The following is a 27,947-nucleotide window of genomic DNA, read 5'->3' as shown; positions in this document are numbered from 1 at the left end:
ATGGGTGCGCCGGGGGTGGGGGGGCTGGGGGGTGGATATTTTTTGTGTTTTGTACTGTAAAGATTTTAAGTAATCGCGCAGTTTAATAAATTTGATCTGATCACTAGAACCAGTGGAGGAAGGGCCCTACTTCCAATAACTTAGCACAGCGTCCAGAAGAGTGGGGTCCTCCTTCTCGGGCGTGAGGTAATGTCTATCTTCCAATTGTCCCTCACACCATCCATTCCAACTCCCACTTCTCTCCAGCTATAGTAGGAAAGTCCTTTCTGGTATGGTGGAAGGAGGCATGCCTCCAGGCAGTTATGGCTCCTGGCAGCCAATGTCTAGTCTTTCAGGGAATGCAAAAAAGAATTCAGGGTAGAAGACACTGACAGGCTGCAGTACTTGCAGCTGAGACCATGGGTGTTTAACCCTTCCAATAAGGACGTGGCCATCAGGCCTCTTACTGACTGTGAAAAGCTCATGACTACTTCTGATGGGTCAAAAAGACGGATATCTTTGAGTATATGCCGTAGTCTTGAGCTGTAAGGTACGACCGCACTGGAAATGAAAAGGGAAATAGGAGAGGGGTGTCGGCAGGCCTGTTGAGATGATGAATGGCAAAATATGCGGGGAGATGTTCACAGATTTTTTTAAGAGCATCCTTCATATAATGATGTTACGTCAATTAACATAGTATTGTTTTCTGACTCTACATCGCCTGCACCCATTTTACCCAGAGGCTCAAGAGAAGTGTTGGGGGTGTGGTAAGGAGACAAGATTAATGCTGCACCTTTGGGAGTGCAAGCACATTAAACGTTTCTGACAAGAAACACTCGAGCAAGTAGGGAAGAGTTGGGATATCCTATCAGTTGACTCTTGTATGGCTCAGTTACAGTGGAAGCAAAGGGATCAACCAAAGGAGGTAATGAGGACCACCGGCTGTGGCACACACTTTTTCTGGAAACTAAACAAATATACAAAGAGTTGCCCCCAATAATTATCTTTAGGTACGGTAGAGGGGTGATAAGACCATTATATCACCTGTATTCCTTCTGTTCCTGAACACATCAACTGATAATCACTGACATACTAAAAATATACTTTTTTTTAAAAAAAATGTAAATTTCTTTGTCACAAATGTAAAAATATTTTCAGTTGTTATAACATTTTAATTTCAAATGTATAGTCAACAATACATATCATACATTGTAGTTATATTTTACAATTTAAGGTACAAAATGCAATCCATTAGTCACAACCCCTAAAACAAATCTAAAACCCTCACACACATAAATCAGGACACCTCATACATACTCATAGGCACTCATTCACAATATCCCCAACCGCTCCTTCAACACCACAATGAGGAGATTGTCATTTATATTATCCACAATTGTTGGACAGTGGTATGGGACTTAGAAACGGTCCAAACCTTTCATGTAACTTGAAGCAACAATGGAAATGGTTCAATAAATTTGGGCCCCATTGTTGCAGTATCTGATGAACATCTTCAGGGAATATCCCCCACCCACCCTTAGACTTAGTGTGAGGCAACCATTTCATTAGGGCCCGATTAGAGCAAAAAGGAGCACATGCAGGGGAAACGTGACCACGCGGGTATAGGTGCCTGGTGCCCCAGATGCCTCAGGTGTGCCCTCCTGCCTCGCTTGCTACCTTCCTTTTTGTTTTATCTGCTTTTTGCTATGTTTCCTTGTGTGCTGTTTGACCTGCTTTTTGCTTTGGTTCTGTGGGGTGTTGCTCACACTCCAAAACTTACAACCGTTTCCAGTCCGCCTCCCGAACTCCGCCTCCTCCCAGGAGCTACTTATGGTAGCTGCAGCATGACCCCATTGAGTAGGTGTCTGGTGCCCCAAGCTGGCTCATGTACGCTCTGCTGCCTGCCTTGCTGATACATTACTTAACTTTTTTGTTTTACCTGCATTTTGCTCTGCTTGCTTTATGCTTTGTTTTACCTGCTTTTTGCTTGTTTTACCCGCTTTTTGATTTTGTTCTGTGGAGTGCTGCTCACACGCCACAACTTATTGTCATTTTCAACCCCATCTCCCGAGCTCCCCCACCCCCAAACCCTACCTAAGGCTGCAGCGTGCAGCGACCGCACCAAAGGCAAGTCTATCTGAGTCCGTCCACGCCTGACCACTGCTTCCACGGCGCACCCCAGTCAGGCCCTTCTCATGCTCACATTGCCACTTGTCATCTCACCCACACCCGAGCATCCAGCACCATACCCATCCACCACCCTTAAGCACCCACCATTCACCACTCCCATACACCCACTAGCCGCCACCAAACACTTGCATGCTTGCTACTAAACACCCGCTAACCTCAACAAATATGCCACTGAGGTTTGGATCGTCATCCACACACATGCACCAGAACTTGCTTTCCTTATGGAAACATAGCTTAGCCCATCATCTGCCCCTGACATCGCCAACACCATCCCAACAGGATACAAGGTCCTGCACTAGGACAGACCTTCAAAGCCTGGAGGAGGTGTCACAATAATTCACAAAGACAATATAAATTGCACTGCCAACAATGATCCAGATATGATCTTCACACAGCAGCTCCAGCTCAAGATCCAGATGGACCGCAAGTCAACCACTAAGAGTTCTCACCTACCTAAAGAACTCTTTACGATCATCAAAAGATTCAGTTTGTCAAGAGGAGGGAGAGCGATCTGTAGATCAATTGGGCACCATTTACCACTAAGGAAAGTGGAAGGTCCAGTGTCAGCTTGCGCCCTCAAGTGTATATCAACAAGACTGGGTTGCTGAACTGTTCCTTAGATAAGGGATTGTGTGTATCTGGCGTGACCGGAGGGGTGGATGTGATCCCTTTGGGTATCCATTTTGTTGGAAATATTTGCGTCACACACCCTTGCGAGTGTCATGCTTCATCATTGGCGTTGCTCCTCGTCGGGAGGCGGTGCAATCCCCGACGGGCTCACCTCAAAGAGGGGCTCTTTGGCGGAGATCTTTTAAATCCAACAGCCTTATGGTGAAGTGAGGGTATGCGGGTAGTGCAGTGTGTAGCCTAAAGGTGATTTAAAATGTAGTGGGGGGTACCGAAAACTACTTTATTAAGGGGTCCCCTACTACAGATAAAAACGTGGATCTAACCATCCAGGTGCCAACGAGTTAAGTGTAGTGGCCCTAGATTAGATATGAAACGACAATGGTCAACATGTTTCTCGCATGGGTATAGTGCCCGCGATTCATCAGGACCTATTATGAGTAAAAACAAGGTCTACAAACGTGAAATAGCATGCTAATGTTATGTGTCAAGTGCCCAATTGTGGGATATTTATTGTTTACCTCTGTAGCTATGTCCTATACCTAGTAAGCAGGAGCTAAGGGCCACAACAATACTCGGCGGGTATGTGCAGCAGGATGGAGCCTTCCGGTTTAGCTCTCGATCTCCGCGCACTGGTATTGTCACCTACCCATCGTCGCCGAGCTCGGGATAGCTTTGGTCGCAGCTGCCTAATGCGGAAGCACAGCTTAGGGTACCACATCCCAGGTGCCCTCAGACTAACAGGGGAAGCAAGGGTTTGCCACAATTAACGTGTTTACCCCTGAATGCATGTAGGTCTTAAGTCAACAAAGAGGATACAGTCTTCACTTTGAAGAAAGGGAAATGTATGCAGTAGAGTAGAATGTGGCCTGTTTCGTCAGTTTAAAAACTACTAGGCACAGCCTTCACGATATACGTAACAAGAGGATATATGAAAGGAATGACAATAAATGACCTGACATTGTCTGAGCAGCAGCTATGCTCAATGTGTAAGAGGATTCAGGGCAAGCAGGGCACCTAAATGCTTATGGGGAGGCTGGGCTGTCCACTTCGGTAGTAGCGTCAGCGGGACCATTGAGACCTAAATAGTCACTCTTTGGAAGTCAAATGGCTGGCGCAACCATCATAAAAGTTTCAGTAACTATGTTTTTTTCAAATAAAAATAAAATACCATTCTCCTGCATGCCAAAACCTGAAAGAGGAAGCCATGCAAAAGAACAGAGACATCCTCCTTCTGCTCAGGTAGCGACACTGCAATATTTACTTTTCACTGTAAGATTGTGTTACATTTGCAGTAATAAAACCACCTGTGATCAGTGGTGTCTCAGCCAGTGGGGCACTAAATGTAGCAGAGCAGAAGGGTAACTGGAGATAAAGACGGACTATCAATTCCCCCTGTAAGACCCGCTGTGATGGCCATGTGCCGGCTAAAAATACAAAGATGGGGAAAGCACAGTGGGTCTCGAGTAAGAAAAAAGACTCGTCACAGGCCAAGGGAACAGCAAGGTGCAGTATGAAAGGGAGGCAGTGAGAGACAATTAGAGGGTTCAGATAAAGGCAGCAGTCACTGACCAGGGTACGTTGATATGGGCTGCAAGAACTATGCATCTCAACACAGCCTCCTGGGAAAAATTGTAAAGACCATAAAGAGATGCCAGGCGCTAATGCCTGTTGCGACTCTGGGGCACTTCTCTAATATGGCCCCAGGTCCTCAGCTTTTTGTGGAATGGCAGATGTGTAAGCACTTCTTTCAAGTACACTATCCGCGCCAGACACATACTAACTTAAAAATAATAGCTGGCAAAAAAGGACTGCATTTATATCTCAATGCCAAAAGTCAAAAGTCAAAAGTTTTTTATTTTTGTCACGGTACTCTATTGAGGACCACAAAATAAAAAGTAAAAATATACACTTTATACATTTCATTTAGTGCATTTTCAATGTGATTTTCATAAACTTAAAAATTCTGTAACAGACATATTCGTTGGGGGGGTTTTTACATACTGATAAAAAATCCTTTGAGTTAACAATCTTACAGGACCGATAGATGGGCTTAAGACATGTTAACCTTGCGTTTACTATTTCTATATTTGGGCATATAAAAAGTAAATGATCCAAATTCTGGATGCCCCCTTGACAAAGGGTACAAAGCGCAGAACTGTCTGAACTCCAGGAAGAAGTAAAAGTTTGTACCGGGAGTGTTCCTAGGCGCAACATCATTATTGCGCGCCTTGCACCATGTTTAAGAGTGTACTCTAAATAGGGCTGGCTTTGTTTATATTCCTGGGAGTCTGCATAGATCTTATATGAGGGTAGTTTATCGCAATGTAAGTGATCAATCTCGTAACTCAGTTTGGGGGTGAGGTTTTTAAGAAAAAGTTTGAGTTGTGCGGGAGACCACATAGACAGAATTTCCACGCTGACTTTTGCCCGCTGAAAGGCCTCTCGCATATTTTTTGAAAAGGTAAAATTGGTAGAGTTGATATTGAATGACTCAACTTTTAGTAGGTTTCGTAAAGTGCCTTCTTTAGAATGGATAAGGTTATAGGCCCACCTTATAATACTAGCTACAGCTGTAGCATATGTACTTGTGATGGTACATTCCAGTCTCAATGCCTGTACTGGGGTAGATGTAGATATATTCAGTAGTTTTTTTAGTATTTTTCCTTCTGCTGAGTCCATATATGTCCATTGTTTGAAAGGAATATATTCCGCAGCATAAGACAGGACCGGTGTAATCTTAGCTCGGTAAACTTGAATTAGTGCAGAAAAATGCCTATGTCCTGTGGCCGAATATAGGCGAGACAAGGCTCCAGCATGTAGGTCACTTTTCTTTTTTAGATGATTGATTTGATTGATGTTGCTCATATTTTGTGTGAAAATTCTGCCCAGATATATATACTCCTTTACCTGTTCTAACTTCTCACCTCCCAGCTTCCATTCGTACCTCACCCTTTTCTTATGTTTTGAAAAAGCAACCACTTTTGTTTTGTTGATATTTGGATTTAAAAAGTTATTTCTGGAATATTGGTGTAGGATATCTAGAAGATTTTGTAGTCCGAATGGTGTTAGGTCAAACATGACTATGTCGTCCGCGTACAGCAGGGAATGAATACATTCAGTGGCTATCTTTGGGGGAGTGCATACTCCCTGTTGTAATTGGGACGGTAAGTCACTTAAATATAAAGAAAATAGAATTGGAGCCAAGAGGCACCCTTGTTTCAGGCCATTTGTTGTACGTATTTTCTTCGATAGGCCCTTATCACCCCCCATTTGGACACGGCACCAGGTGTCACTGTGTAGGTTCACTATCAAATTTAATAGCTGTTCCGGGATGCCCATTCTTCTTAGCTTTAACCACAAAGTCGGTCTATCCACCCGATCGAAGGCAGTCGAGTAGTCGATGAACGCTGCATAAATTGATTGTTTTTTCCCTGAAACATACTTATCTAGAATGGTTTGGAAGATTGCTACATTGTCAGTGACTGAGTGGTTTGGACAAAATCCAGACTGGAACTTAGGAATTAGACCCAATGTAAATGCCCAATTTTTAAGCCTGTCCAGAATTTCTGCTGCAAAAATCTTCCCGGCAGCGTCGATGAGGGCAATTTGCCTATAGTTTCCCGGTGTGCTTCTTTTTCCTTTTTTATGAATCGGGATTATGATGCTTCCCTTCCAGGAGTTTGGCATTTTGCCACTGTCGAATATATAGTTAAATAGTGGCGAGAGCAACAGTCCCCACTCTTTGTGGTCAGTTTGATAGACCTTGATAGGTATCTGATCGGGGCCAGATGCACCCGTACTCCTTGCCTTTCTGATATTCATAGAGACTGACTCTGCCGATGTTTTGTTGATTTTAGTATCATTTGTTCCCACAGTTTGTTCTTTGACCTCGTCATTATTATTAGACTTGTTCGGTTTGTATAGCTCACAGAGGTAAGTATCCCAGTTTTCTTCAGAAACAGGAGTCGCTTCCAGCTTTTTTTTGGATCCTGTCATTCTCGCAATCAGGGCCCAATATTTGCGTTGGTTGTTTTGTTTAACTGCTAGTTGGATTTCGGTCCAGTTAAAGTCCTGCTTCTGTTTTTTCTGTTTCATTTTTCCTCGTCTTATTTGGTTCTTTAGTCTGTTAATTTTTTTTTTGTTTATAGACGAGAAGTTCAGATACTGAGCTCGAATCAGCCTATTGAGTTGTTTTACGACTGGTTGGTTCCAGTTTTTACTCTTACTTCTCCATTTGCTTTTTTCTGATCTGGTGTATTCTAGCTTACTTTGTAAAGTTAGTCGGAGTTTATTTGTTAAATGTTCAAAGTTCTTAATAGGGTCATCCGAGTATATGGTAGTCAACAAATTGGTATCGGAGATTAATATCCTCAGATGGTCCAGATTTTCAGTCCCCCAATAAATGCGACTCCTCATTGTGTTAACTTCCGTTTTAGTTGTTTGAAATATTGGTTGGTTCTGAAAGGAAGGCTGTGTGATCCAATGAGTTGATAAGAACAAGAGGGCGTGATCACTTTCTTCCTTAAATAAGATCGAAAGTTGACTCATTTGTTCCTTTACTTCAATATTACATATAAGATAATCAAGGATAGAGGGAGATCCGTTTCCCTGCCTTGTATACGATGCTGGTTTGTCTCCGTTGATGTTACCATTTAATATTGTCCCGTTAATACTGGGGAGAAGTGATAATAGTGCACGTCCTCTTTTATCTGATTTAATTCCTCTTGGGAATTCAGGAAGTGGTGTTTCGAAAGATTCCTCTTTGAAGAGACGAGCCCATTTCTTTATCTCGCAGTTTGAGATCTTAGCATTCAGATCTCCCATTATGATATATGGCAAATAGAACTGATCTTCAATGGTTTGAGTAATGGCCTCCATTTGGCGGTCAAACTGCGGATCACTGTTGTTGCTAGGGGGTGCATAGATATTAAAAAGTAATATTTTTTCTGGTTTAGCGGACATTTGAGTCTTAAGTGATACTTTTAAGCATAGTAGATTATCCGTGTTTGTGTCAATTATTTCCTGTGACCAAGAGTGATCTTCTTTTAATAAGATTGCCAGACCACCCTTGGCATGACCCCTTCTAGATCTCTTTGCCATAATTTCATATACGTAGTATCCTTTCTGTGTAAAGGTATTAGTTAACCATGTTTCCTGGAGGGCGATGATATCTGGGAAGTCCTTAGTTGCATGTTTCATTTTTATATCAGTTTTCCCTGCCAAGTTCCAGGACAGAAGTGTCAAACCTTTGCTAAACTTGGTATTGTTGTGGATTAACCGTCTTTTTGCAGTTTAATGTTTCTGATAACCATGCCCAAGATTTTATTGAATTCTCAGTTTTACTTGAGCTTGAGTCCCGGGACCATACTGACCTCTCACCTCGTATTACTTGTATTTTGAGAGAGTCTTTTCTCAAAGTGTTTGTTGCTGGATCTCCCCAATTTGAAGTAATGTTTTCTTTTCTACTATTAATTTGTCCTACTATACCTTTGTTTTGATTGTTGGTTTTAGGGTCTACTACAGAGATTATGTCATAGCCATTCTTGTGTAGAATTTCTTTCTCTCTAATTATTATTCCAGGCAGAACTGGAGAAAAAAAGGATACCTGTACCAATTTATCATTTTCTTTTTTTGGAAAGAGTACTAGGTCGATTTCTTTGCTTGTCAGAGAGTTGAGGGATGGTATTTCTTGTAAAAGATTAATTATTCTACTCCGGTTAAACGGCATCTGATCAGTGGGGAATAATTCTTCTATAATTATGTGTTTAGATGGGATTCCTTCCCATGATTGCGGATTGTTATCATGTATTTCTTTTATATCCGAGGAGTTTTGCAATGTTGTTCTATTTTCTGTCTGTGGACAAAATTCGTCTGCTTTTGGATTTAAGAATTTTATCGATGGGGTTTTTGGGATTTCTGGAGAGCTCACCGTGTTTAAGGGGGTGAATTTTTGAAATTTAAGTTTATTCCCTTTTTTCCTCTGTATTCTTCTCAAAGGTTTACCCTTCTTCTTCCCCCGTCTTTTTTCCCTGGTATTACTTTTTTCAGACTTTTCTCGTTGGCTATATTCCTGCTCAGCAGTGGCTCTCGGTGACTCTGCTTTATTTTCCCCTGTTGTTTGATCTGGGTTAATGTCAAGTACTTTATTCGAAAAAATAGGATAGTGCTTAGTTTTGTTTTCGGTAATTTTATCCGGATCTTCATTGAATAGTTTTTTAAGAGAATAGGTGATAGGATGTTTTTCCCTATTTCTTAGTTCCTTGGTTTTGGTCTCTATTACTACATCGTTCGTTTGTGAACTTGCCTCCTGTTGATTTGGAGTCGTACTTCCTATTTTATGGAGGTCGATTATTTGTGGGGAGTCGACAGCTCCATGTTGTTTAGATGTAATTTTAGTTTGATCTTTTTTCTTCTTTTCTTCGACCAGATATTTAAGTATTCCTATTTGTACGTCTAAAGTATCGTCAGAGTTAGCTAGTATTTGACCAAGGTGAGTTAGTACTGATTCCAGGATTTCTTGCAATGAGAAGAGTGCTTTTGACAGGGGAGAGGTAGTGTTTCCAGGATTTAAGTTTATAAAATTGGGGTCAGTAAGGTTGGCATGATTAGAGAAAAGATTTGGTGACTTTTCTGGTGAGCTGGTCAGTGGATGCTTTTGACTTAATAATAATGATCCTGATTTTTCTTCTTCTATCATCATGTTATCGTTTTCAGACACATCGAGAGGTAAATCATTTTCATTGACCTGATTTTTTATTGGTGTTATAGATGTGATTTGAGACGTATCGAGAAATGATTTTTGACATTCTTCAGAATGAAAGATATTTACCAGCTTACTTTCTAGTGATGTTTGTCCTTGTTTATACAGTTTTTTATCAGGGAAGAGTAACAAGTCACCTTCAACCTTAGTTGTTGAGGGGTCCAGCTTATTTTGGTCATCCATTGGATATGAAGATGGGATCTTTTTCTTGGAGAGAGTAGAAAAAAATTCACTTATAGCTGGAGTACTTGATATTTGTCCAGGTTTCAGTGCTTTGTCCACAGATTTTCTGACAGCAGCATCTGTCCCCATACGCCTCATGTAAATTGTTCGAGATCGTAGTTTTTTTAAAGCCCTCATATTTGGAGTCGAAGATGTTTCACCGTTTGTGTTTAGGGGTTGATCAGTAGAGATAGGGATATATTTTCAGTTCAGGTTCAGAGTATGACTGGATAAGATCCACTGATATTAGACGTAAGTGGGGTGGCCCGTCCCGTCCTCGGTCGCCCTCGGACGGCCTCAGACGGCCTCAGACGGCCCGCCCTTTGTCCGGGCTTCGTTCCGCGCTTTGTCCCGCGCGCGTCCCGCGTTGCGGGAGGTTTTTTGCTTTTTCTACGTTTCGTCGATGGGCGTGACCGTGGGCGTGTCGCCTGGGGGAAGAGGCACCAGCTGATCCCAGCTGGGGATTCTGGTCCTCGCAGTCCCCCGGGCTAGGCGCGCTGTAGTTTATCTCCCAGCCTCGACCCTTCTGACTCCAGCTGGGAGCGATAGGCAGAGCGTGCGGATTGCAGCTCTCGCTCACACCAGCGAGTCAAGGGGAGGCGCTCCACGGAACGATAAAGGCAAAGAGCGTCAGCTCAGGCACAGCAGCACAGAGTTCAGTCAGCAGGTTGGGATAGCAATCCCTCGCCAGGCACGAGCAAACAGCAGTTCAGCAGATCCTTTTTCAATGAGTGGCGCCCGCGAAGCGGGTGTCACGAACCTTTGTCCTGCCTCGTCGATGGGCGTGACCGTGGGTGTGTCGCCTGGGGGAAGAGGCACCAGCTGATCCCAGCTGGGGATTCTGGTCCTCGCAGTCCCCCGGGCTAGGCGCGCTGTAGTTTATCTCCCAGCCTCGACCCTTCTGACTCCAGCTGGGAGCGATAGGCAGAGCGTGCGGATTGCAGCTCTCGCTCACACCAGCGAGTCAAGGGGAGGCGCTCCACGGAACGATAAAGGCAAAGAGCGTCAGCTCAGGCACAGCAGCACAGAGTTCAGTCAGCAGGTTGGGATAGCAATCCCTCGCCAGGCACGAGCAAACAGCAGTTCAGCAGATCCTTTTTCAATGAGTGGCGCCCGCGAAGCGGGTGTCACGAACCTTTGTCCTGCCTCGTCGATGGGCGTGACCGTGGGCGTGTCGCCTGGGGGAAGAGGCACCAGCTGATCCCAGCTGGGGATTCTGGTCCTCGCAGTCCCCCGGGCTAGGCGCGCTGTAGTTTATCTCCCAGCCTCGACCCTTCTGACTCCAGCTGGGAGCGATAGGCAGAGCATGCGGATTGCAGCTCTCGCTCACACCAGCGAGTCAAGGGGAGGCGCTCCACGGAACGATAAAGGCAAAGAGCGTCAGCTCAGGCACAGCAGCACAGAGTTCAGTCAGCAGGTTGGGATAGCAATCCCTCGCCAGGCACGAGCAAACAGCAGTTCAGCAGATCCTTTTTCAATGAGTGGCGCCCGCGAAGCGGGTGTCACGAACCTTTGTCCTGCCTCGTCGATGGGCGTGACCGTGGGCGTGTCGCCTGGGGGAAGAGGCACCAGCTGATCCCAGCTGGGGATTCTGGTCCTCACAGTCCCCCGGGCTAGGCGCGCTGTAGTTTATCTCCCAGCCTCGACCCTTCTGACTCCAGCTGGGAGCGATAGGCAGAGCGTGCGGATTGCAGCTCTCGCTCACACCAGCGAGTCAAGGGGAGGCGCTCCACGGAACGATAAAGGCAAAGAGCGTCAGCTCAGGCACAGCAGCACAGAGTTCAGTCAGCAGGTTGGGATAGCAATCCCTCGCCAGGCACGAGCAAACAGCAGTTCAGCAGATCCTTTTTCAATGAGTGGCGCCCGCGAAGCGGGTGTCACGAACCTTTGTCCTGCCTCGTCGATGGGCGTGACCGTGGGCGTGTCGCCTGGGGGAAGAGGCACCAGCTGATCCCAGCTGGGGATTCTGGTCCTCGCAGTCCCCCGGGCTAGGCGCGCTGTAGTTTATCTCCCAGCCTCGACCCTTCTGACTCCAGCTGGGAGCGATAGGCAGAGCGTGCGGATTGCAGCTCTCGCTCACACCAGCGAGTCAAGGGGAGGCGCTCCACGGAACGATAAAGGCAAAGAGCGTCAGCTCAGGCACAGCAGCACAGAGTTCAGTCAGCAGGTTGGGATAGCAATCCCTCGCCAGGCACGAGCAAACAGCAGTTCAGCAGATCCTTTTTCAATGAGTGGCAATATCTCAATGCTTTCTGACTTAGTTCTAGGATAAATTCCATACCAGTCAATTCGCAAGCATGGCGTGAGTAGTTCCAGGCACACCTTGTGATCTGCACTTTTTCCGTTTACCACATGAGGCAACTTGTTTTATTTAATTGATAACGGGTGACAGAACTCTAGTTAATTAAACATATGGATAGTCACGTGCTATTTTGAGGTATGCCAAGAAGAAAATGCTGTAGTGCTTGCCATGCACAATTCTACACATGAACCCTGGCTTTGCTGTCGCAATCTCTTGGTGGGTCAGCTCCAGAGTCAGAAAAGTCATGCGCTCTACAATGTTTCCTAGATCTTCAGTGGATTAAATTATGGGACGTCTGTGAATATCGGATCCAGCAGCTAGTAATGAGCTAGTTTGTGGATTCGGCTGGCTCAACTGGAATATGCTGAATTTGTCCCGGTGTAAATTGCCGACACCAGGACACAGTCAACAGCGCCTACATGTTGTCTGCTTCATGTTGAGAGCAGCAACTTGCAGGAGAAAGGACTTTCGCATTTTCATTTCCAGCCAGGACCTAAACAAAAGGCTGATTTTAAGGGCCATCAGCTCTCCTTTTGTTCAAGTATCATCCTGGGTGGGAGCCATTTAGAAATTAACACCTTAACACCAATGAAAAGAAGGGACACAATGCAAAGCCGATATGTTAGAGATATGTTTGGACTGTGAGAATGTCAGCTATATCTGCCTGCATTATTAGTTACACAAATAACGATTTAAATAGCATGTATTCATTTTTTTAAATGTAATTATTTTATATCCCTACTGATTCTAACGTAGGATGTCAGAGCGCTTTACATGCATCAGTGGAGGACCAAATCATGTGGCAGGGATAATTGAATTATGTGGCAATAAAAGGCAAATTATGCTGCATAATGCGGCACATTATGGAATAGTATTACTTCCTTATTTTGTCATTGTCACACAGGGTAACACTGGGCAGTGGCGGCTTCCCCATTAAGGCGGAGGAGCATCACCCCACTTCTCTCTGAGCAGTGCAAAAAGGAAAAATAAAATGATAACACAATGTTATCATTTTATTTTTCAGTACTGAGCCAGTTTAAGGTGAGGCAGAGCTGAGCTATCATCACGAAGCAGGGAGGAGTGGTGGTGGGCACCATAAGTGTGCATTACAGTTTGGTCGGCCATCTTAGGATGACCAAAACGGACATGCGCACTTAGCATTTCTCCATCCGGCTATACTGCACAGCTGGGTGGAGAAAAGGCCAAGGCGCTGTCTGTACGGCAATCACAACGCTGCTTTGACAGCAGCATTTTGATTGGCTTAGGGGAGACTGGGAGCCTGTTTGCCGTTGGGAACTGACAGGAACAGAAGAAGACGGAGGAGGGGCGGCAGCCGGGAGGTAAGTGATTTTTTCTTTTTTTCACCCCCGCCCCACCACCTCTGTTCCGTAGCAGCCACCACTGTGTCTGAGCAAAGGTTTCACACCAATAGTACCAGCTTAACACACAAATAAAGCATTAGGCAATAGAAAGGACACCAGCCAACCTTTGCAAAGGGTCTTCCACTGAGTTGCAACCAAGTTTTTATTAGCTTATGATTCATTTCAGTAATACATTTTTTTTAAATAAAATATGCAGATGCGAAGCAGATAATGGATTATGTGGCAAATAAGACAAATCCATAAGTATGTGGAAAATGCCACAACCGCAAAATCGCATAAATCCAGTGGCCTTGACTATGGGCTATAAGTGATTGGTCCAGAGGAAAACAAAGTCATGGTTTAAAACGTAATAGAGCGATTGGGATTATCTGTACTAATAAAACTTTGTTGCTACCATAAATGAACCCTTTTGAGCAGTCCGAGGATAATGACAGATTGAGAAAAAAAATCAAGTTTCTAAATCCACGCCTTGCAGTTTGCATGCTGCTCCTCTATACTGGTTTTTAGCTCACTGTGCTATATGAGGTGGATTGCAATTTACGACAGTAACAAAATGATCTCTGTGTCAAAAGTAGTATTCCATTTACCAATCTACATAAAAGACGAATCTGTGATCTAAATGTTGCACAATGTTCTTTGCACACCCTATGCCACCTTGAATCATAACTGTGACTAGACAAAACACAGCTCTCTTTAATAAGTGCATTACGCACCAGAGTTATCTTACCATTATTATTTTAGTTTAAAATGTAGCCCGTTTGTTTCCAATTAAGCCAGAACACTTTTACTGTCATTGTTGCCCTTGCTGCCAATTTCTTTGCAGCAGTATTTTTAGAAATTAATGTATAAACTGACTGTGAGACTCAACTTGTCGTGGCTCCCTCCCCTCTCAGCTGCCACACCCCTTTACCCCCTACTTTGGGGTGCCCGGAGTAAAGTGTGTCATTTTCCAGCAGGGACTGTCCCTGGTTTCACTTCTGAAAACGGAGATAAGGATGGCGCTTAACACCGTATCCAAATTATATAATGTCAAGTTTCTTAAATTTATCTCAGATTGACACAGTTAGCTCACGCCGCAGGCTGCGCTGTTGCTAGGCGCTACAACACTGGATGCCCAGTTAATGCACAGCACGTAATCATTTAGTCTTATAGGTGACTGGTCAAACTAGGCATGAAGGAAGGAAGATTATGCCTTAAAACAAGTGAATACGATAAACTCTCCATTTGAAGTGGCGATCTGACCAGCCAGGGTATAGGGCTGCAGTGAAAAATCCACTCTGGTAAAGAGGGCTCTTATCTGTCAGCAGGCTGTCCTCGAGATGCAAGTACAGTCCCAGAGGGCGAGCAAACACAGATGGCCTTGTCCTCTTCAGGCTCATTTCCTGTTGGAGGTAATGTAATTGCATGACGTCAGCCTAGTAACAGCACGCACGCACGCGCACACGGCCTACCTTGAACCGGTCGCAGTACTCGGGCAGCCGGGGCCGCTCGGTGTCTTCCTCGGCCGGCTCCTGCTCCTGCTCCTGCACCTGCTCCTGCTCCTCGCCGGTCGGTGATACGAGCTCGGCCGTGTCCAGCGGCTGCGGGTCAGCCGGTGGTGAGGCCGCAGCGTCCAGCACGCTCCCCAGGACATCCACCTGAAGAACAAACACAAAGATTAATCATGGCCACCTGCTTCCTGGCACCCACCCAACGCCATCCCCAGCAGACAGACTGAGACCAAAGAGGGACAATATAGTGCCGTGCACTGAGGCGGGCTCGGAGACACGAGGACCAGGGAAAGAAAACTGTGAAGCAAAGCCTGCACGAGGCACCCGTCACTTCCGGTTATCTGAGACCAGCCCTATGCACCCAATGACCTTTAAACCCCTCCACACACGGACCCGTGTAAAGCACTGCTCACAACACCGCTGCCTCCCTCTTTCACTCTACCCAGAATGCTGCTGCCCAGCCCCTTAATACCTTTTATATATGTCACCGCCTCTTTTGCAAGGCCCACTCCAATAGTTCAAACACCATTTTTTAGGCAATGCCTTGAACGCCATTCGTTCCCCTGCTCCTCCTTGGGTCTTCTCTGCAGCTCCTCTCTCCTCTCATTCTGGCCTCTTCAGTCATCTTCACAGGATGTTCTGGCACCCTCCCCCTCACCTCCATCGCTTATTCTGCTCCTCGGCCTCGAAACTCCTAGCCTTTCGGAAGTTTCCACTTTGACTTTGTCAACTCCCGCCTCTGAAGCTTCAGAACTGACCCCAAACCTCCCCCCTCATGCTTTCCTGTACGGGCCTAGCATTGCTCGCCAGCACTGCTCCTTACCGTGCACACATGAACACACCCACGGTGTAAGAAGGCAGGTGTGCTGGGCGAGTTCACAACTACTGCTGAAGCAGAGAGGGTGAGATTCTCGCGCAGGACTGTTCCTGGGAGAGCCCCTCTAACACTATAATATCACGGACACTGACTATGTATAGGATATGTTTTCTGTCCGCCCTGGAAAGGTTGCGCGGCAATGCTGTGGTGTCTATTGATAATATAAAGAAACCCCTCTTCTGATACATTCTTGTGTCTCATATGTACTCTGCATATTTCACTACTGTTTTGTGTTTATGTAACATAACAATTGAGAAGCTATGACATTCGGTAACCTATTTTTTTAATTTCAGGAAACATGTTGAAAAAATTAATAACAACAAAAAAATATATACACACTTTTCTCTATCAGGTCTCTCTTCTGTGTGGAAGCTCGTCAGGTTCACAATTGCCAAATTTCAAACAATGCTTGAAAACGAGAATTTATTCATTTAAACAACAATGAATTGACGTAAAAACATGTTGTTCCACAAAATGAAACAATTCTAAATATCTCAATCAATCACCTAGCAAGGTGGTTCAGCTCTTCGACCACTATCCTTACCCATGAACCAGTGTAGGGCTGACAAGGCAGCACTAGAGGATTAGCTTCTTTCACATTTCTCCCCCAAGAACAATATCATTCACCCGGTTTAGAGTTACTGCATCAATTCCCTAGATGGATAGGAGTTGACCTCAATGACCAGAAACAAGCGTTCACACGTAGCACCACTGTTTTAGACTGTGCTTCTACATTGCAAATCCTGAGGGCCATTTTACTCATGGCATTACATTAGATGTTTTAGCTATACCTGATCAGCTCAGGTGATCATCAAGTTGACCAGGTTCAAGTAAGCATTCACCCTGTTTAGTTACATTAGAGATTGTCCCATACATCTTAGTTTACCCTCCTAATCATAATACAGATCTTTCAAATCTAATGCTCATCATTAATTCTCCAGCATTAACGCTCTTCTTCCTGGCCATCAGTCTTTCGGATATATTGAAGTTATATTAGCTTGTTCATGCATTATTATTAATAATGTAGTTTATGCATTACAGAGTTTAATGATCCTGGTTACCCTGTATTACTTTCCACTTTCTCTGAAATGACTGTAATGTGGACGACTAGCAGAGTCTATGTCTAACAAAGGATATGTAGAAACTGTAAAAAAACTTTACTGCAGCCCTTTACCAGTAAAAGCATGAATATTTCATGCAGCAAAAAGCCATTGCCATCCCTGACTTAACAGCCATCATCAAACAAGCATAAGCTCAACATGGGAGTCTTATGACTGATCACCTAGCAAGGCACCAATTGAGGTTCAAGTATGAACAGACACCAAAGTGCTCATTATAAGGGACCTCGTTTTAGGAAGCATACTTGAAATAGCACAACAGTGAGCAGCATTGGCACTTGTAGGGTACTAAGCAGCACACATATTACACTGAAAAAAGTATTAAATCCAGTTGCACAACGATTAAGGCCTGAGGATACATGGAGATAATCGAACAATCTGTACATTCCGCCTTTAGATTTCTTTGTCTTAAAATACCACGCATAGAAAAACACATTAATGCTATTTTTTTGTAAAATCAAATTTCTTTCCTGGTGTAAATATGACTTTTGTTTACGTCTCTAACTTCCAACACCTTAAGATGGAGAAGTTCTGATCGTGACCGATCTGGGAGGGGGGAGGGGAAGGATCCACGTGCATTTCAGTGCCTTCATCATTGTAATAAGATATCACGTCCCATTGGTACATTTCAGCATGTATGAACAGCTGTGTGTAAATAAATACCTTACAGCACACACAAACTCTAAGACACGTAAGAGTTTCAATTTAGGGGAAAACAAATAGGGCAAACAATGGTTTCAGCAGTAAAGGGAGGCAAGGATCCAAAACGAGAGGTGGCAATTTTCCACAATCTTAGGACTAGGGTACAGAAATCATCCCCCATTGCTCGATTTGATGAGAACTATAGTAATTCCATGTTTCCCTATACAAAAAAATTTCTGGTAAGTTCTATGCCATCATTTAGAACGCATCACTTTGATGACTGTGCTTTGCTGCATGCTTGGCATCGGCTTCCCAGTACTGTCATCTACCACCCACGCCCAGTTGTGGCAACCATCCTAGACAAGGAAAGTCCAACTTAAAAGAGGATGCAGGGGAAAGTTGTTCCAAGAAGCAACTATAATGCTCAAGACACATCAGAATTGTCCCCGTCGGGGTCTTCGTGGGTGGATAGTACCAAGGACTGTGTATGATCTTTCTGCCTACGTCTACATCATCCTGCAATTCACAGCACCAATGTCAGGCATGTCAAACAATGAAATGTGTCCTAAGACTAGCGCCATCGAGATGCAACTTTATAGATGGATAGTCACTATAGACGAGAATGCACACTTATAGCAGTGGTGGTATTATGTGCAATTTATCAACATTTAGACAGCGACAAACTATTTTCAATCAAGGGAGAGGAGTTGGCCTAACGGCTAGGGGGGTCGACCTCGAATCTGGGGAACTGGGTTCGAGTCTCGGCAACGACGCTGAACATCCTGTGATTCTGGGCAAATCACTTAATATCCCCGTGCCGAACAAAACAAGCATTGAAAATGCAATCGGTCTCACCTTAGATTAAGTTAAAGCCATTTGCTTTGCTACTGGTATTGTATAGCATAGCAAATGGCTTCGTAGGATCATCTTGTGAGCTGCCAGGCTCTTGATAAGTAGAAAAAAAGGTTGCTTTTCAAGCTACTGATGTGGCGTACCCTTTGTTTAATCCAGGTACTGCAGTGCATTTAATAAACCAAGATTTTAATGTAGTAAAATATTTTCTTAATCCACGGCTCTCTGCTCCTGATAAAGTGTCGCTAAAGGTGTCATATGTGATGCATGCATGCCAATGCACCCGATTCGGGCGGGAGACTCTCGATTTGTGATGCAACAATTAGCTTTACTTTTGCTGTCTCCTGCCTGAAATTGCTTCTCCTTCCAATTTGCTCCCTAAAATGATGGCATGTTGCTCAAAGGTGCGTGCTGTAAACTGGACAGGACAGCTCCAGGTTCAAGAAAGAACAATATATTTCCAGGGGCAAAATATTTCTTTACAGCTAAACATTTAATAGCATTTAAAAATCTCACTTTAGAGGGTCCTTCCCATGATCTCTCTCCATCAAAGGGTTATATCATGGCCATGCTCCAGAGAATTGAAAGAAATACATTCAAAAGTAAAAAATAATGAAGATAAAATCAGAAATGCTTTACACAAGTTGCATAGCAGATGCCAGACTCCAATGAGGGAGCCACAAGGAAACAGGAACGACTGGGCCGCAACTGTAGTGGTTGAGGTGGTCTGCGACTGGTATCCTAGGGTCCACCCTACTATGCTCTGCAAATTGAGCAAAGTACACCCTTCCTGTACTTGACTCTCAGGGTGTCGAAGGTGAGTAGTCAAATGCTTTTCAGTGTACTAGTGCAGGGGGCAGAGACTCAGAACTCAACAATCAAACAACAGACACAAAAATCACTGCCCAGGCCAGTGCTTGTGTTTTTAGTAAGAGAAAGTACATTAATATCGCAGCAGTATGTATTTCTACACTATTAGATAGGGGTATGGCTACATGGTTAAACAAACTCTCCCAGGGGCTCTTAAAGCACTGCCCCCTATAAGGTGCCCTTCTTCACACTCTATGGTGTCCCCCAGGGTCTGCGGTGACCTCCACGCAAATTGAGTTTAGGCAAGATTAGTCACAAGTGCAAGTTTCACTAAGCAATCAGCACTTCGTAAACTTGTAGGGCAGTTCATACAGTTCTTAGCCCAAATAGCCTCACCAATCAGGACCCTTCCAATTGCAGCTTACTTAGGTTCGTGTCACAGTCTTTCAGTCTCTGGAGGCTGCGCCTCACGGTTACCTATTGAGCTGAGGCGCAGCCTGGTCAGTGCCAGTGATCACAATGTGTGACGATGTTCGGCACCAACACTTATTTTCTAAACACCTGCACTTATTATTCAGAGTCTACTAAATGGTGGTGCTGTCTACCATATTCTTTGACCAGAGCACATTACCACATCAATGTACTCTTAAAAATATTATACAACTAGCACCACCACGCCATCCGTACTGAATGAGCAGACCTGGACAAGTTGGAGATGTTGCACTTGTAAGAGTGTGGCAGTAAAAAATCTAATGCTGGCAATCTGCAGCAGTGGCAGGAGTTGTGGATGGTGCAAGCTACTGCGAAATGTGAAATACCTTGGGCCCTGGCGCCTACATTTTTACAAATTAAGCACTCGTTGGCGCTGGAAGGTTTTCATGTTGCCTTGCACGGTTGGCCTCTTCTTCAACATCGCTTGATCACAGCGCGTCTCTCTTAGACCACAGAGGTTTCAGAGTAGCAAGCCAGACTGGTGGATGCGCCTATTCTTCAGCAGTTGCTGCCTTTGGGCAGGACTGGCCGGTGCTCAACTTCTTCGGCATTTCCAGGTTCTGGGGTGATCTCGCGAGCGCTCAGTTTCTTCAACTGTAGCAGCCCCCAGCCAATATATCCGGTGCTTGGCTTCTAGAGCGATAATGGTGGAGCAGACTTGTTATCCTGAAAACAAAATTGAGTCTTTAGAGAATTTTTGAAGGAAGTCCTATCCTGAGGGCTATTAGCTTTCCCTTAGAGCTGGAAGTTTGTCTCAAGATGGCTTTTAGATGCCTGTCACCTTACCTAGATGGTGCTACAGTGAAGATTTTCAGATGCTTTAGATTAAACAGTAGGGAAGATAATACTGCAAAAGGAGGGGGTCAGAGTGGACCAGTGTTAATGATTCCATGGCCACTGCCACAACTTGGGACCCTCCCTTTAAATACCTTGCATTTTGGAAATCTTAAAAATCTCATTGTTTCTCCTTCTTACCAGCCGTGATCACCAGTTATTGGCTTTCGGTCCTTCTTTTTGGTGCTAGAATCAGGACACCCTTTTCCTGGGTAACAACGCACTTTATTAAAAAAAAATCAATTTAAGTAATACTAAGGAGAGGGTGGTGCTTCTGAAGGTAGCTATAACGAGAGGTCTGTTATTTGGCAACAATCCAGGATCCTGTTATGTCCTGACGGGAGCCAGAAAACAGATCAGAGATGAGGAAGAAAGAAAGGCCGAGGTTCAGCGTTAGGCAAATAGGGGCAACAGCGAGCCTGCTGTTCCCAGCATACCTGACAATTACCATGGGGTGAAGAGATGTTTTTGGGTGAGATGGGCGATGCAAAGACATTGCTATGTTCTTGTGGCACACTATCCCAGAAGGATGTGGTGAGAGGCATGTTGGGGTTCAGAGGTGGAAGAAGGGGTGCTGGAGTGAACGTGTGCAAGATGAGGGATGAGCTGCTAAAGTGGCCATTGGGTTGAGGGGGTTGTGCTTATGCTAGACTGATGTATTTTTGGGTGCCAATACAAAGCAGATTTCTGGCAAGGAAGACGATAAAAATAGCAGACATTGACTACATGAGGGTGTCATAGTGGGCATAAAGGGCTTTAGATAGGCGAAGTATTTTCAAGTTTAATAATTTCACTTACAATTTGTGAACTTTATTAGGTATCTATTTTCGAACTCTAAAGTATACTTTGTTTTGCTATTTTTCTTTGCAAATTAACATACCCAAATACACTTTGGAGAACTATCATGGTAGCAACTGATGTATTTTTATAGGTTATTATTGTGTGGCAAGGGGATGGCTGACCTCTGAAAATTATTTTGACATTGGTTGTTTATATATTATAAACAAAACCTGAAAAGTCTAAAACAAAGAACAGTTATAATCTCCTAATGTCTTCTGTTGAGGCCAAGAGTCTCGGTCAGCAATTTTCTTTGCATATTGCATGCAGTAGACTAAGGATGTGATCAGATTATTTCTAGTTTATACAAAATCTATTCTGCTAAATTTAATATGAAATGGATAGATTCAGGTGTGAATTGACGCATGGTTTGAGCATATGCTTACCGAAAAGTTCACAACACTAAAGAGGAAACAGGCTATGTACCAATGAATGATAACGCAGAAAATGTATAAACGGACATAAGGGAATGTTTTCTTGTCCATTCCGTAAGTAAAATCCTAGACCAAGAAAGCTCACTTCCATTTTGTTGCTTACACCCCTGAGTGATGTTTGGAAGATTATGTTGATACCAGTTTCTGAGTATGAGAGTAAGGAAGAAGCTGGTCTTTAAAAACTTGTATGGCACCCTTCCTGACAAGCCACAGAATGCCCAAGAATTAAATTCTCTGTTTCAGTGATAGCGATTGGTTGGTTCACAGGTGAAATGCAAGATGATTTACTTGCTGAGGCCCAATACCTGTCTGACTGCTGCATGTTGCATTATCTGCAGGTGAATCATAAGATACTTAGGAAACATGTGATACAGGACATTTCCATGATCAAGGCGTGACCATAAAACAATGACTGTCTGGAGCATACCTTTGTAGGAATCTAATCTTAAAAAGCAGGAGGATATAATCCGTTTAGAACGGGGTTCACAGCATAAATCCTAAAACCCAAATATTCAACTAGGAGAACATGTTTTGGGCACACACTTATCCAGCGAGAAGGATGAACTACTCTTTTATGAGTGGTCATGAACCAATGAACTTAATTGCTGGATCCTGAGAACACAAAGGCATACAAAATATTTTGGAAGGCAATAAAGAAAGAAAATTGACTTCCTCAAGCAGATGAATGCAATTGTCTTGTTTGGAGTGTGGCAGTAAATGAAAGATTAGAATTCAATGTAAAGCATACCAATTTGGCACATGAGCAAGGCACTGGTAATCATCTATACAGAAATCAGACAACCCCTTTCGAGAAACATATTTGGCATTTTAAAATTATAAGTTACTTAATTTTTTATGGTTTCTCTTATCATTTGGATTGTAGCAGTCCAGCTTTTGTTGGTGACCAAGTAGTTCCAATTAGATTGGAGTACCACAATGTATTTATTGTTTTGTGTCACAAGCATATTGCTGCATTGTGATGTTGAGGGAATACAGCACCTTCCCCCTCAGGCACCATAACCAAAGTAAATAGGATAGAAAGGGACAAATTTGCTGATTAACAATGGGAGCAGATAAAAAATCCCTTAGGTTGGACACAATGTAATGTCAGTACCCCCCACAATATCTATGAAGGTACACAGTAGTCAATGTGCTGAACTATTGATGGGGGTAGTTAGACCTCCATGAACTGCTACCCTACTACAGGAGCTCTGCACAGTGCATTGATTAAATACTGGACACAGACCCTCTATCACACGCAAACATCTCTCACTTGCTGCCATGAATAACTACTGCCTACATTAGACTTCTGAAAACGTGTTTACTTACGGTTGTTTTAATTGAGTTTAAGAAGTGATGCATTCTGCTAAATATGTATAACAAACGGTGCACTCTTGAGAACGATCAGGTAATTTGACTATCTATTGACTTGTAAAGCATTCTAAATAAATAGTGTAAACAAGTGATACATGAGTTACAGTCAACCTTTCTATTTTAAATAGTGTACTGATATTGACATTGAATTTGAATTGCTTCTCTGCATGTGCAGTGCCTTTTCATGCACTTTCAACTAATGAAGGATGGTTAAAAACAAACATGGAGGGGCGTGGCCAAGCTGACGATTGAGTGAGACGTGCCTCTCTGTGCCTCCGCTCCTCCACAGCCTACTAAAGCAGATCCCTCAGCTTCAGGACCCGCAAATCTGCCACAGGGGCCGCCCTTACCCCCAAACCGCTGCTGGCTGCTGAGAGAATGAGCGGATCAGCCGCCATTGCAGAACAACGGACTGGTTAGCTGTGACCGTAGGGTGACCAGATTCTCAAAACAAACAAGCATTTACAATGCAATGGTTTCGCCTTTGGAAAAGTTTGAGCTATTGGCATTGTAAATGACAAAATTTGTATGTATGTGTTGGTTTTGAAAACAGATAAATAAATGGTATTGTTATTTACATTGCCATTAGCTTTATCTCTCGCAAATGTGAGACCTATTGTACCCTACGGATGAGCTCAGCAGACAGCAATTACTACCACACACACACACACACCCAGAGCCAGCCACACACACACCCAGAGCCAGCCCCACACACACATACCCAGAGCCAGCCCCACACACACATACCCAGAGCCACACACACACACACCCAGACCACACACAACCACACCCAGAGCCACACAGCCACACACACACACACACACACACACACACACACACACACACACACACACACACACACACACACACACACACACACACACACACACACACACACACACACACACACACACACACACACACACACACACACACACACACACACACACACACACACACACACACACAGAGCCACACATACACACTCAGAGTCACACACACAAACACACCCAGAGCCACACACACCCACACACCCAGAGCCCCACACACCCAGAGCCACACACACACACACACATACATACACACCCAGAGCCACCCAGAGCCACACGCACACACACACACCCAGAGCCACACACACACCCAGAGCCACACACACACCCACACACCCAGAGCCACACACACACACATCCAGAGACACACACACACACCCAGAGACACACAGACACACACACGCACACACCCAGAGCCACACACACCCACACAACCAGAGCCACACCCACCCACCCAGAGCCACACACACAAAAACGTCCCTAGTTACAGTTTAACCGGCTTGTATATGGCTTTGTACTAATGGAATATGTTAATGTAACAACTCACGGTATGATGTTTCATTGGTTTCTCTGCTCGTGATGCATAATTCTGTCCTCAGTCAAGTTACCGGAGCATTCAAAATACCGCGATCGTCCCCAGCAGTGACAAAGCCAACGCTTTGTCTGTACAGCACTGGCAAAGTAAGAACGATTGGCTTTGCCAATGCTTGTTTGCTGTATTTGTATCACTGGGAAAACATTTTTCTCCCCAGCACCCGAATCAGATTAGAGGGTTCCTTTTCCGCCCTTTAGAAAGCAACAGCATCTATTTGGAAAAAACCTCTAGAAATTAGATGAGGACCAGTCGAAAAGTGAAAGTTGTTTCTTGTTTCTACTGAGTATCTAGATCTGAGTTTTAGCACCAGTCAGGAAGAGCTAATTCTCCTTTACCCAGAATTGATATTACCTTTGTATACCGTCATGCTTTCCTTTCGAGCGCTGATGTTGGTGTCATCTACATCCATTTGGAATTGAAGGTTCCCATGACTATTTTATTCCTTTTATTTCCCACATAGTAACAACAAGAAAACAAAATAGGCAATTTTTTTAATGAAGTAAACAAAAGAAACATTTGGTCATGAAAAGACAATTGCTGGAAAAAAACAGAAAATTTGCTGACCGGACAAAAGTCGATTGTTGCAATACCTCTTCTTTCAGTTATGAATTAATTCTATTAAATGAAAGGCTTTTGGAAGGCGGATATGCTTGGCTCTGTGTGTCTTGTGGTGAGTTTAAAATCTTGGCTTCTTATTATGGTCTGTTGACCAAATGCTGTATGTCAGAGCACGTAAAATGTCAAAAGAATGAGTGGTGTGCTGTGTAAACAGAAAAAAGCATGCTACATCTTGTGAAAACAGAAAGCTGGACATTAGCTCCAATAAGTAAAGCCCACTAGCCTCATTTAGAGTCCTGGCTAAAATCAGAAATTAGTCCCCTGTAGTGCCGATTACTTACCTACTGACTTAGAGTTTTGCTGTACACATTGTGAAACTAATGGCATGTCATGGTGTTTTTACAGTCTTTCGTTGGTGATCACAAGCCATCTATTTTCCATGCAGCGATGTGGTATTTTCACATTACTGATGTAGTAAAACAACACATGTGAGGCAGTATTGGCACATGCCCTAAATGTGTGCACACAGCTGCAAGCACTAATAAGGCCAATCACCAGCTGTTGTGCCGATGGCTTCCTCGATGACGTAGGTGGCACTGCGTGTACAAAGAGAAGGGAAATCCAGAGAGAAAATGTCTCTCTTCAAAGGCTTTCCCTTCCTGCTACAATGCTCATCTAAGTGACATCACACGCCTTAAGCAGTGCAAAGAGAGCATGCGCGTGCATGTTCTAACGGAACACTAACAAAATACCAGGACATTTCTATGTTTAACCCAGACACTGTTCAAAAACCGGGACATTTCATTCACTTGGAGAAAAGTGTCAGGACACTTCTCCAAAAACGGGGACCGCCCGGGGAAAACCGGGAAGTCTGGTCACCCTACGTTACCGGGGATGTGCCTGCAGCTAGAGCCACTCTCTTGATGCCTACGATGGGGTTGCCTGCTGCTCCCAGACACCCTTGTTGGACCCATTCCCCATCTCCTGAGCCCTCAGACCCGACCTGCCTCCCTCTGCTACGGAGGAAACCGACTGACCTCCTTTTGCCCCCCCCACCCCCCCACTGCCCCTGAGATCACTACCACACGTACTTAGGCTGACTCGCCCGCCATCTTGCAGCCTCTGACTCTACTGGCGGATGCTGCTGGAGACACTGTTGGGAGCATACACTGCCTGGTGGCCCCTCCGGGATCACTCGTCTGAAGCTGCGACATTCCCGGCCGAGATCTCTTACTAGCTGGGGAGTGGCGTATAATCTGCAACGTTACTGAGGAGGGGCGGCCCACCTGGGAGAGGCTGTGATGCCTAGACTGCTTGCCGCTCGACCTTGCAAAAAGCCTTGACTTTGGGCCTGCGGACTGACTCCGGATCCCTGGGCGAGCCTACCAGTTCCTGCTTGTGGACCACATGGCGGCCTACCCCACCGGACTAGACCCCAACTAACTCACAGTATACTGCGGTCTCCCAGTTCCTCCTTGGACTCCAGGGGCACGCGATTTGAGGATCCCTGCTGTCTTCTTGCCTACCCCGCCATTCCAGGCTGTCACTGGCAGGGATAGCAAGGTCTGCATTGCACTGCACTCCCTGACACCTCCCCGGGTCAACGGCCTACCATTACAAAATCTATTGGCGGCCCCCGGCAGTGGCGGGGAGGTATGGGGGACAGCGTCCCTTCACTGGCCCTGGGAGAGGCAATGGGGAACCACGCCTGAGACCTTTCTTGAACCAATTGCCCGCGCTGTGCCAGCCCCAGCAATGGACCTGATGTGACCAGATATCACTGGACACCGTGGCTTTGCAATAGAGGCAAGGGGTGATCAGCTGCGACACCTTGCAACGGGTTTCTCTCCCCCACCCCCTCATCTGGATTACTGTTCCAGGCCCACTTGAGAGGCCTCACTGCACCCCTACAAATCACAGAGCCTTGGCTGTTGGACATTCGGGTGTTCCTCCCCGGGCGTTCCCCCTCCCCCGCTATTGGGATCCTACGCCTTCGTGGTCTTCCGGGGAGTCTCAGGGCCCTCCTGGCCCTACACTCTGGCTCCGCTCCAACACCGCCAAGGATCGCTCTCCTTACCCTGTAACTCCTCCTGATTTGCTCATGGCATGCCGCTGGGGCCTACTCCGAGTTTTCTACACCCAAAGCCTTCTTGGGGGACCAGTGTGCCTGTCTGACCCCCTGTCTGACCCCCTGGCCGGACTGGGCTCCAGGGAATCCTTTGCTCCTAGGATCCTCATCGGGGCCTTCCAACACACGATAATTTGAGCCAGCACGAGTGCCCGGGAGGTCTGAAATGACCTAGCCCGCAGGGGGGGGGGGGGGGGGGGGCTCTACGCATTTGGTACAGGCAGGGGAACTATCCTACATTATCTCCTTGATTCCCCACATTTATTACCTGCAGTTACTCTGAGAGGATCGCTAGCCAATACAGGGTTCCCACCATGAGAGTTTCGGACCATGGCTACGCTCCTCCTAATATGACCACCGGCCTCACCACAGCGCCCTCCTGCGGCTTTCACTAGTCGCTCACAGACCACGGGGCTCCCCCTTGGCCATACCATGAACCAAAATTGGCATAGATACTCCAGCCGCCCCCTCCAGGGACAACCTGGTTGCTTCCATGTGGCTCAAGTCAGGCCCCCCGGTCCCGGCACCCACAGACCCCACTTAAGCAATGGACCCCGGCGAATTTACGACGGTCCCTCTCACACAGGCCAACATGAACAATTTAGTTCAGG

The 27,947-nt window shown here is 45.1% G+C and overlaps 1 protein-coding gene across 1 annotated transcript in view; it reads right to left on the bottom strand.

The window, feature by feature from the left end:
• The window catches only part of MRPS27 (mitochondrial ribosomal protein S27), a 393,507-nt gene that overhangs the window by 31,048 nt on the left and 334,512 nt on the right, over positions 1 to 27,947 (bottom strand). The window contains exon 10 of the mRNA XM_086960802.1: positions 14,917 to 15,102. Within this exon, the coding sequence (XP_086816928.1) occupies positions 14,917 to 15,102 (186 nt within the window). The remainder of the gene's footprint in view (positions 1 to 14,916; positions 15,103 to 27,947) is intronic.

The sequence above is a fragment of the Lissotriton vulgaris genome, chromosome 3_1 (genome assembly GCF_964263255.1).
Source record: "Lissotriton vulgaris chromosome 3_1, aLisVul1.2, whole genome shotgun sequence".
In the NCBI taxonomy this organism is placed as follows: Eukaryota; Metazoa; Chordata; class Amphibia; order Caudata; family Salamandridae; genus Lissotriton; species Lissotriton vulgaris.
This window is presented reverse-complemented; position numbering and strand designations above follow the sequence as displayed.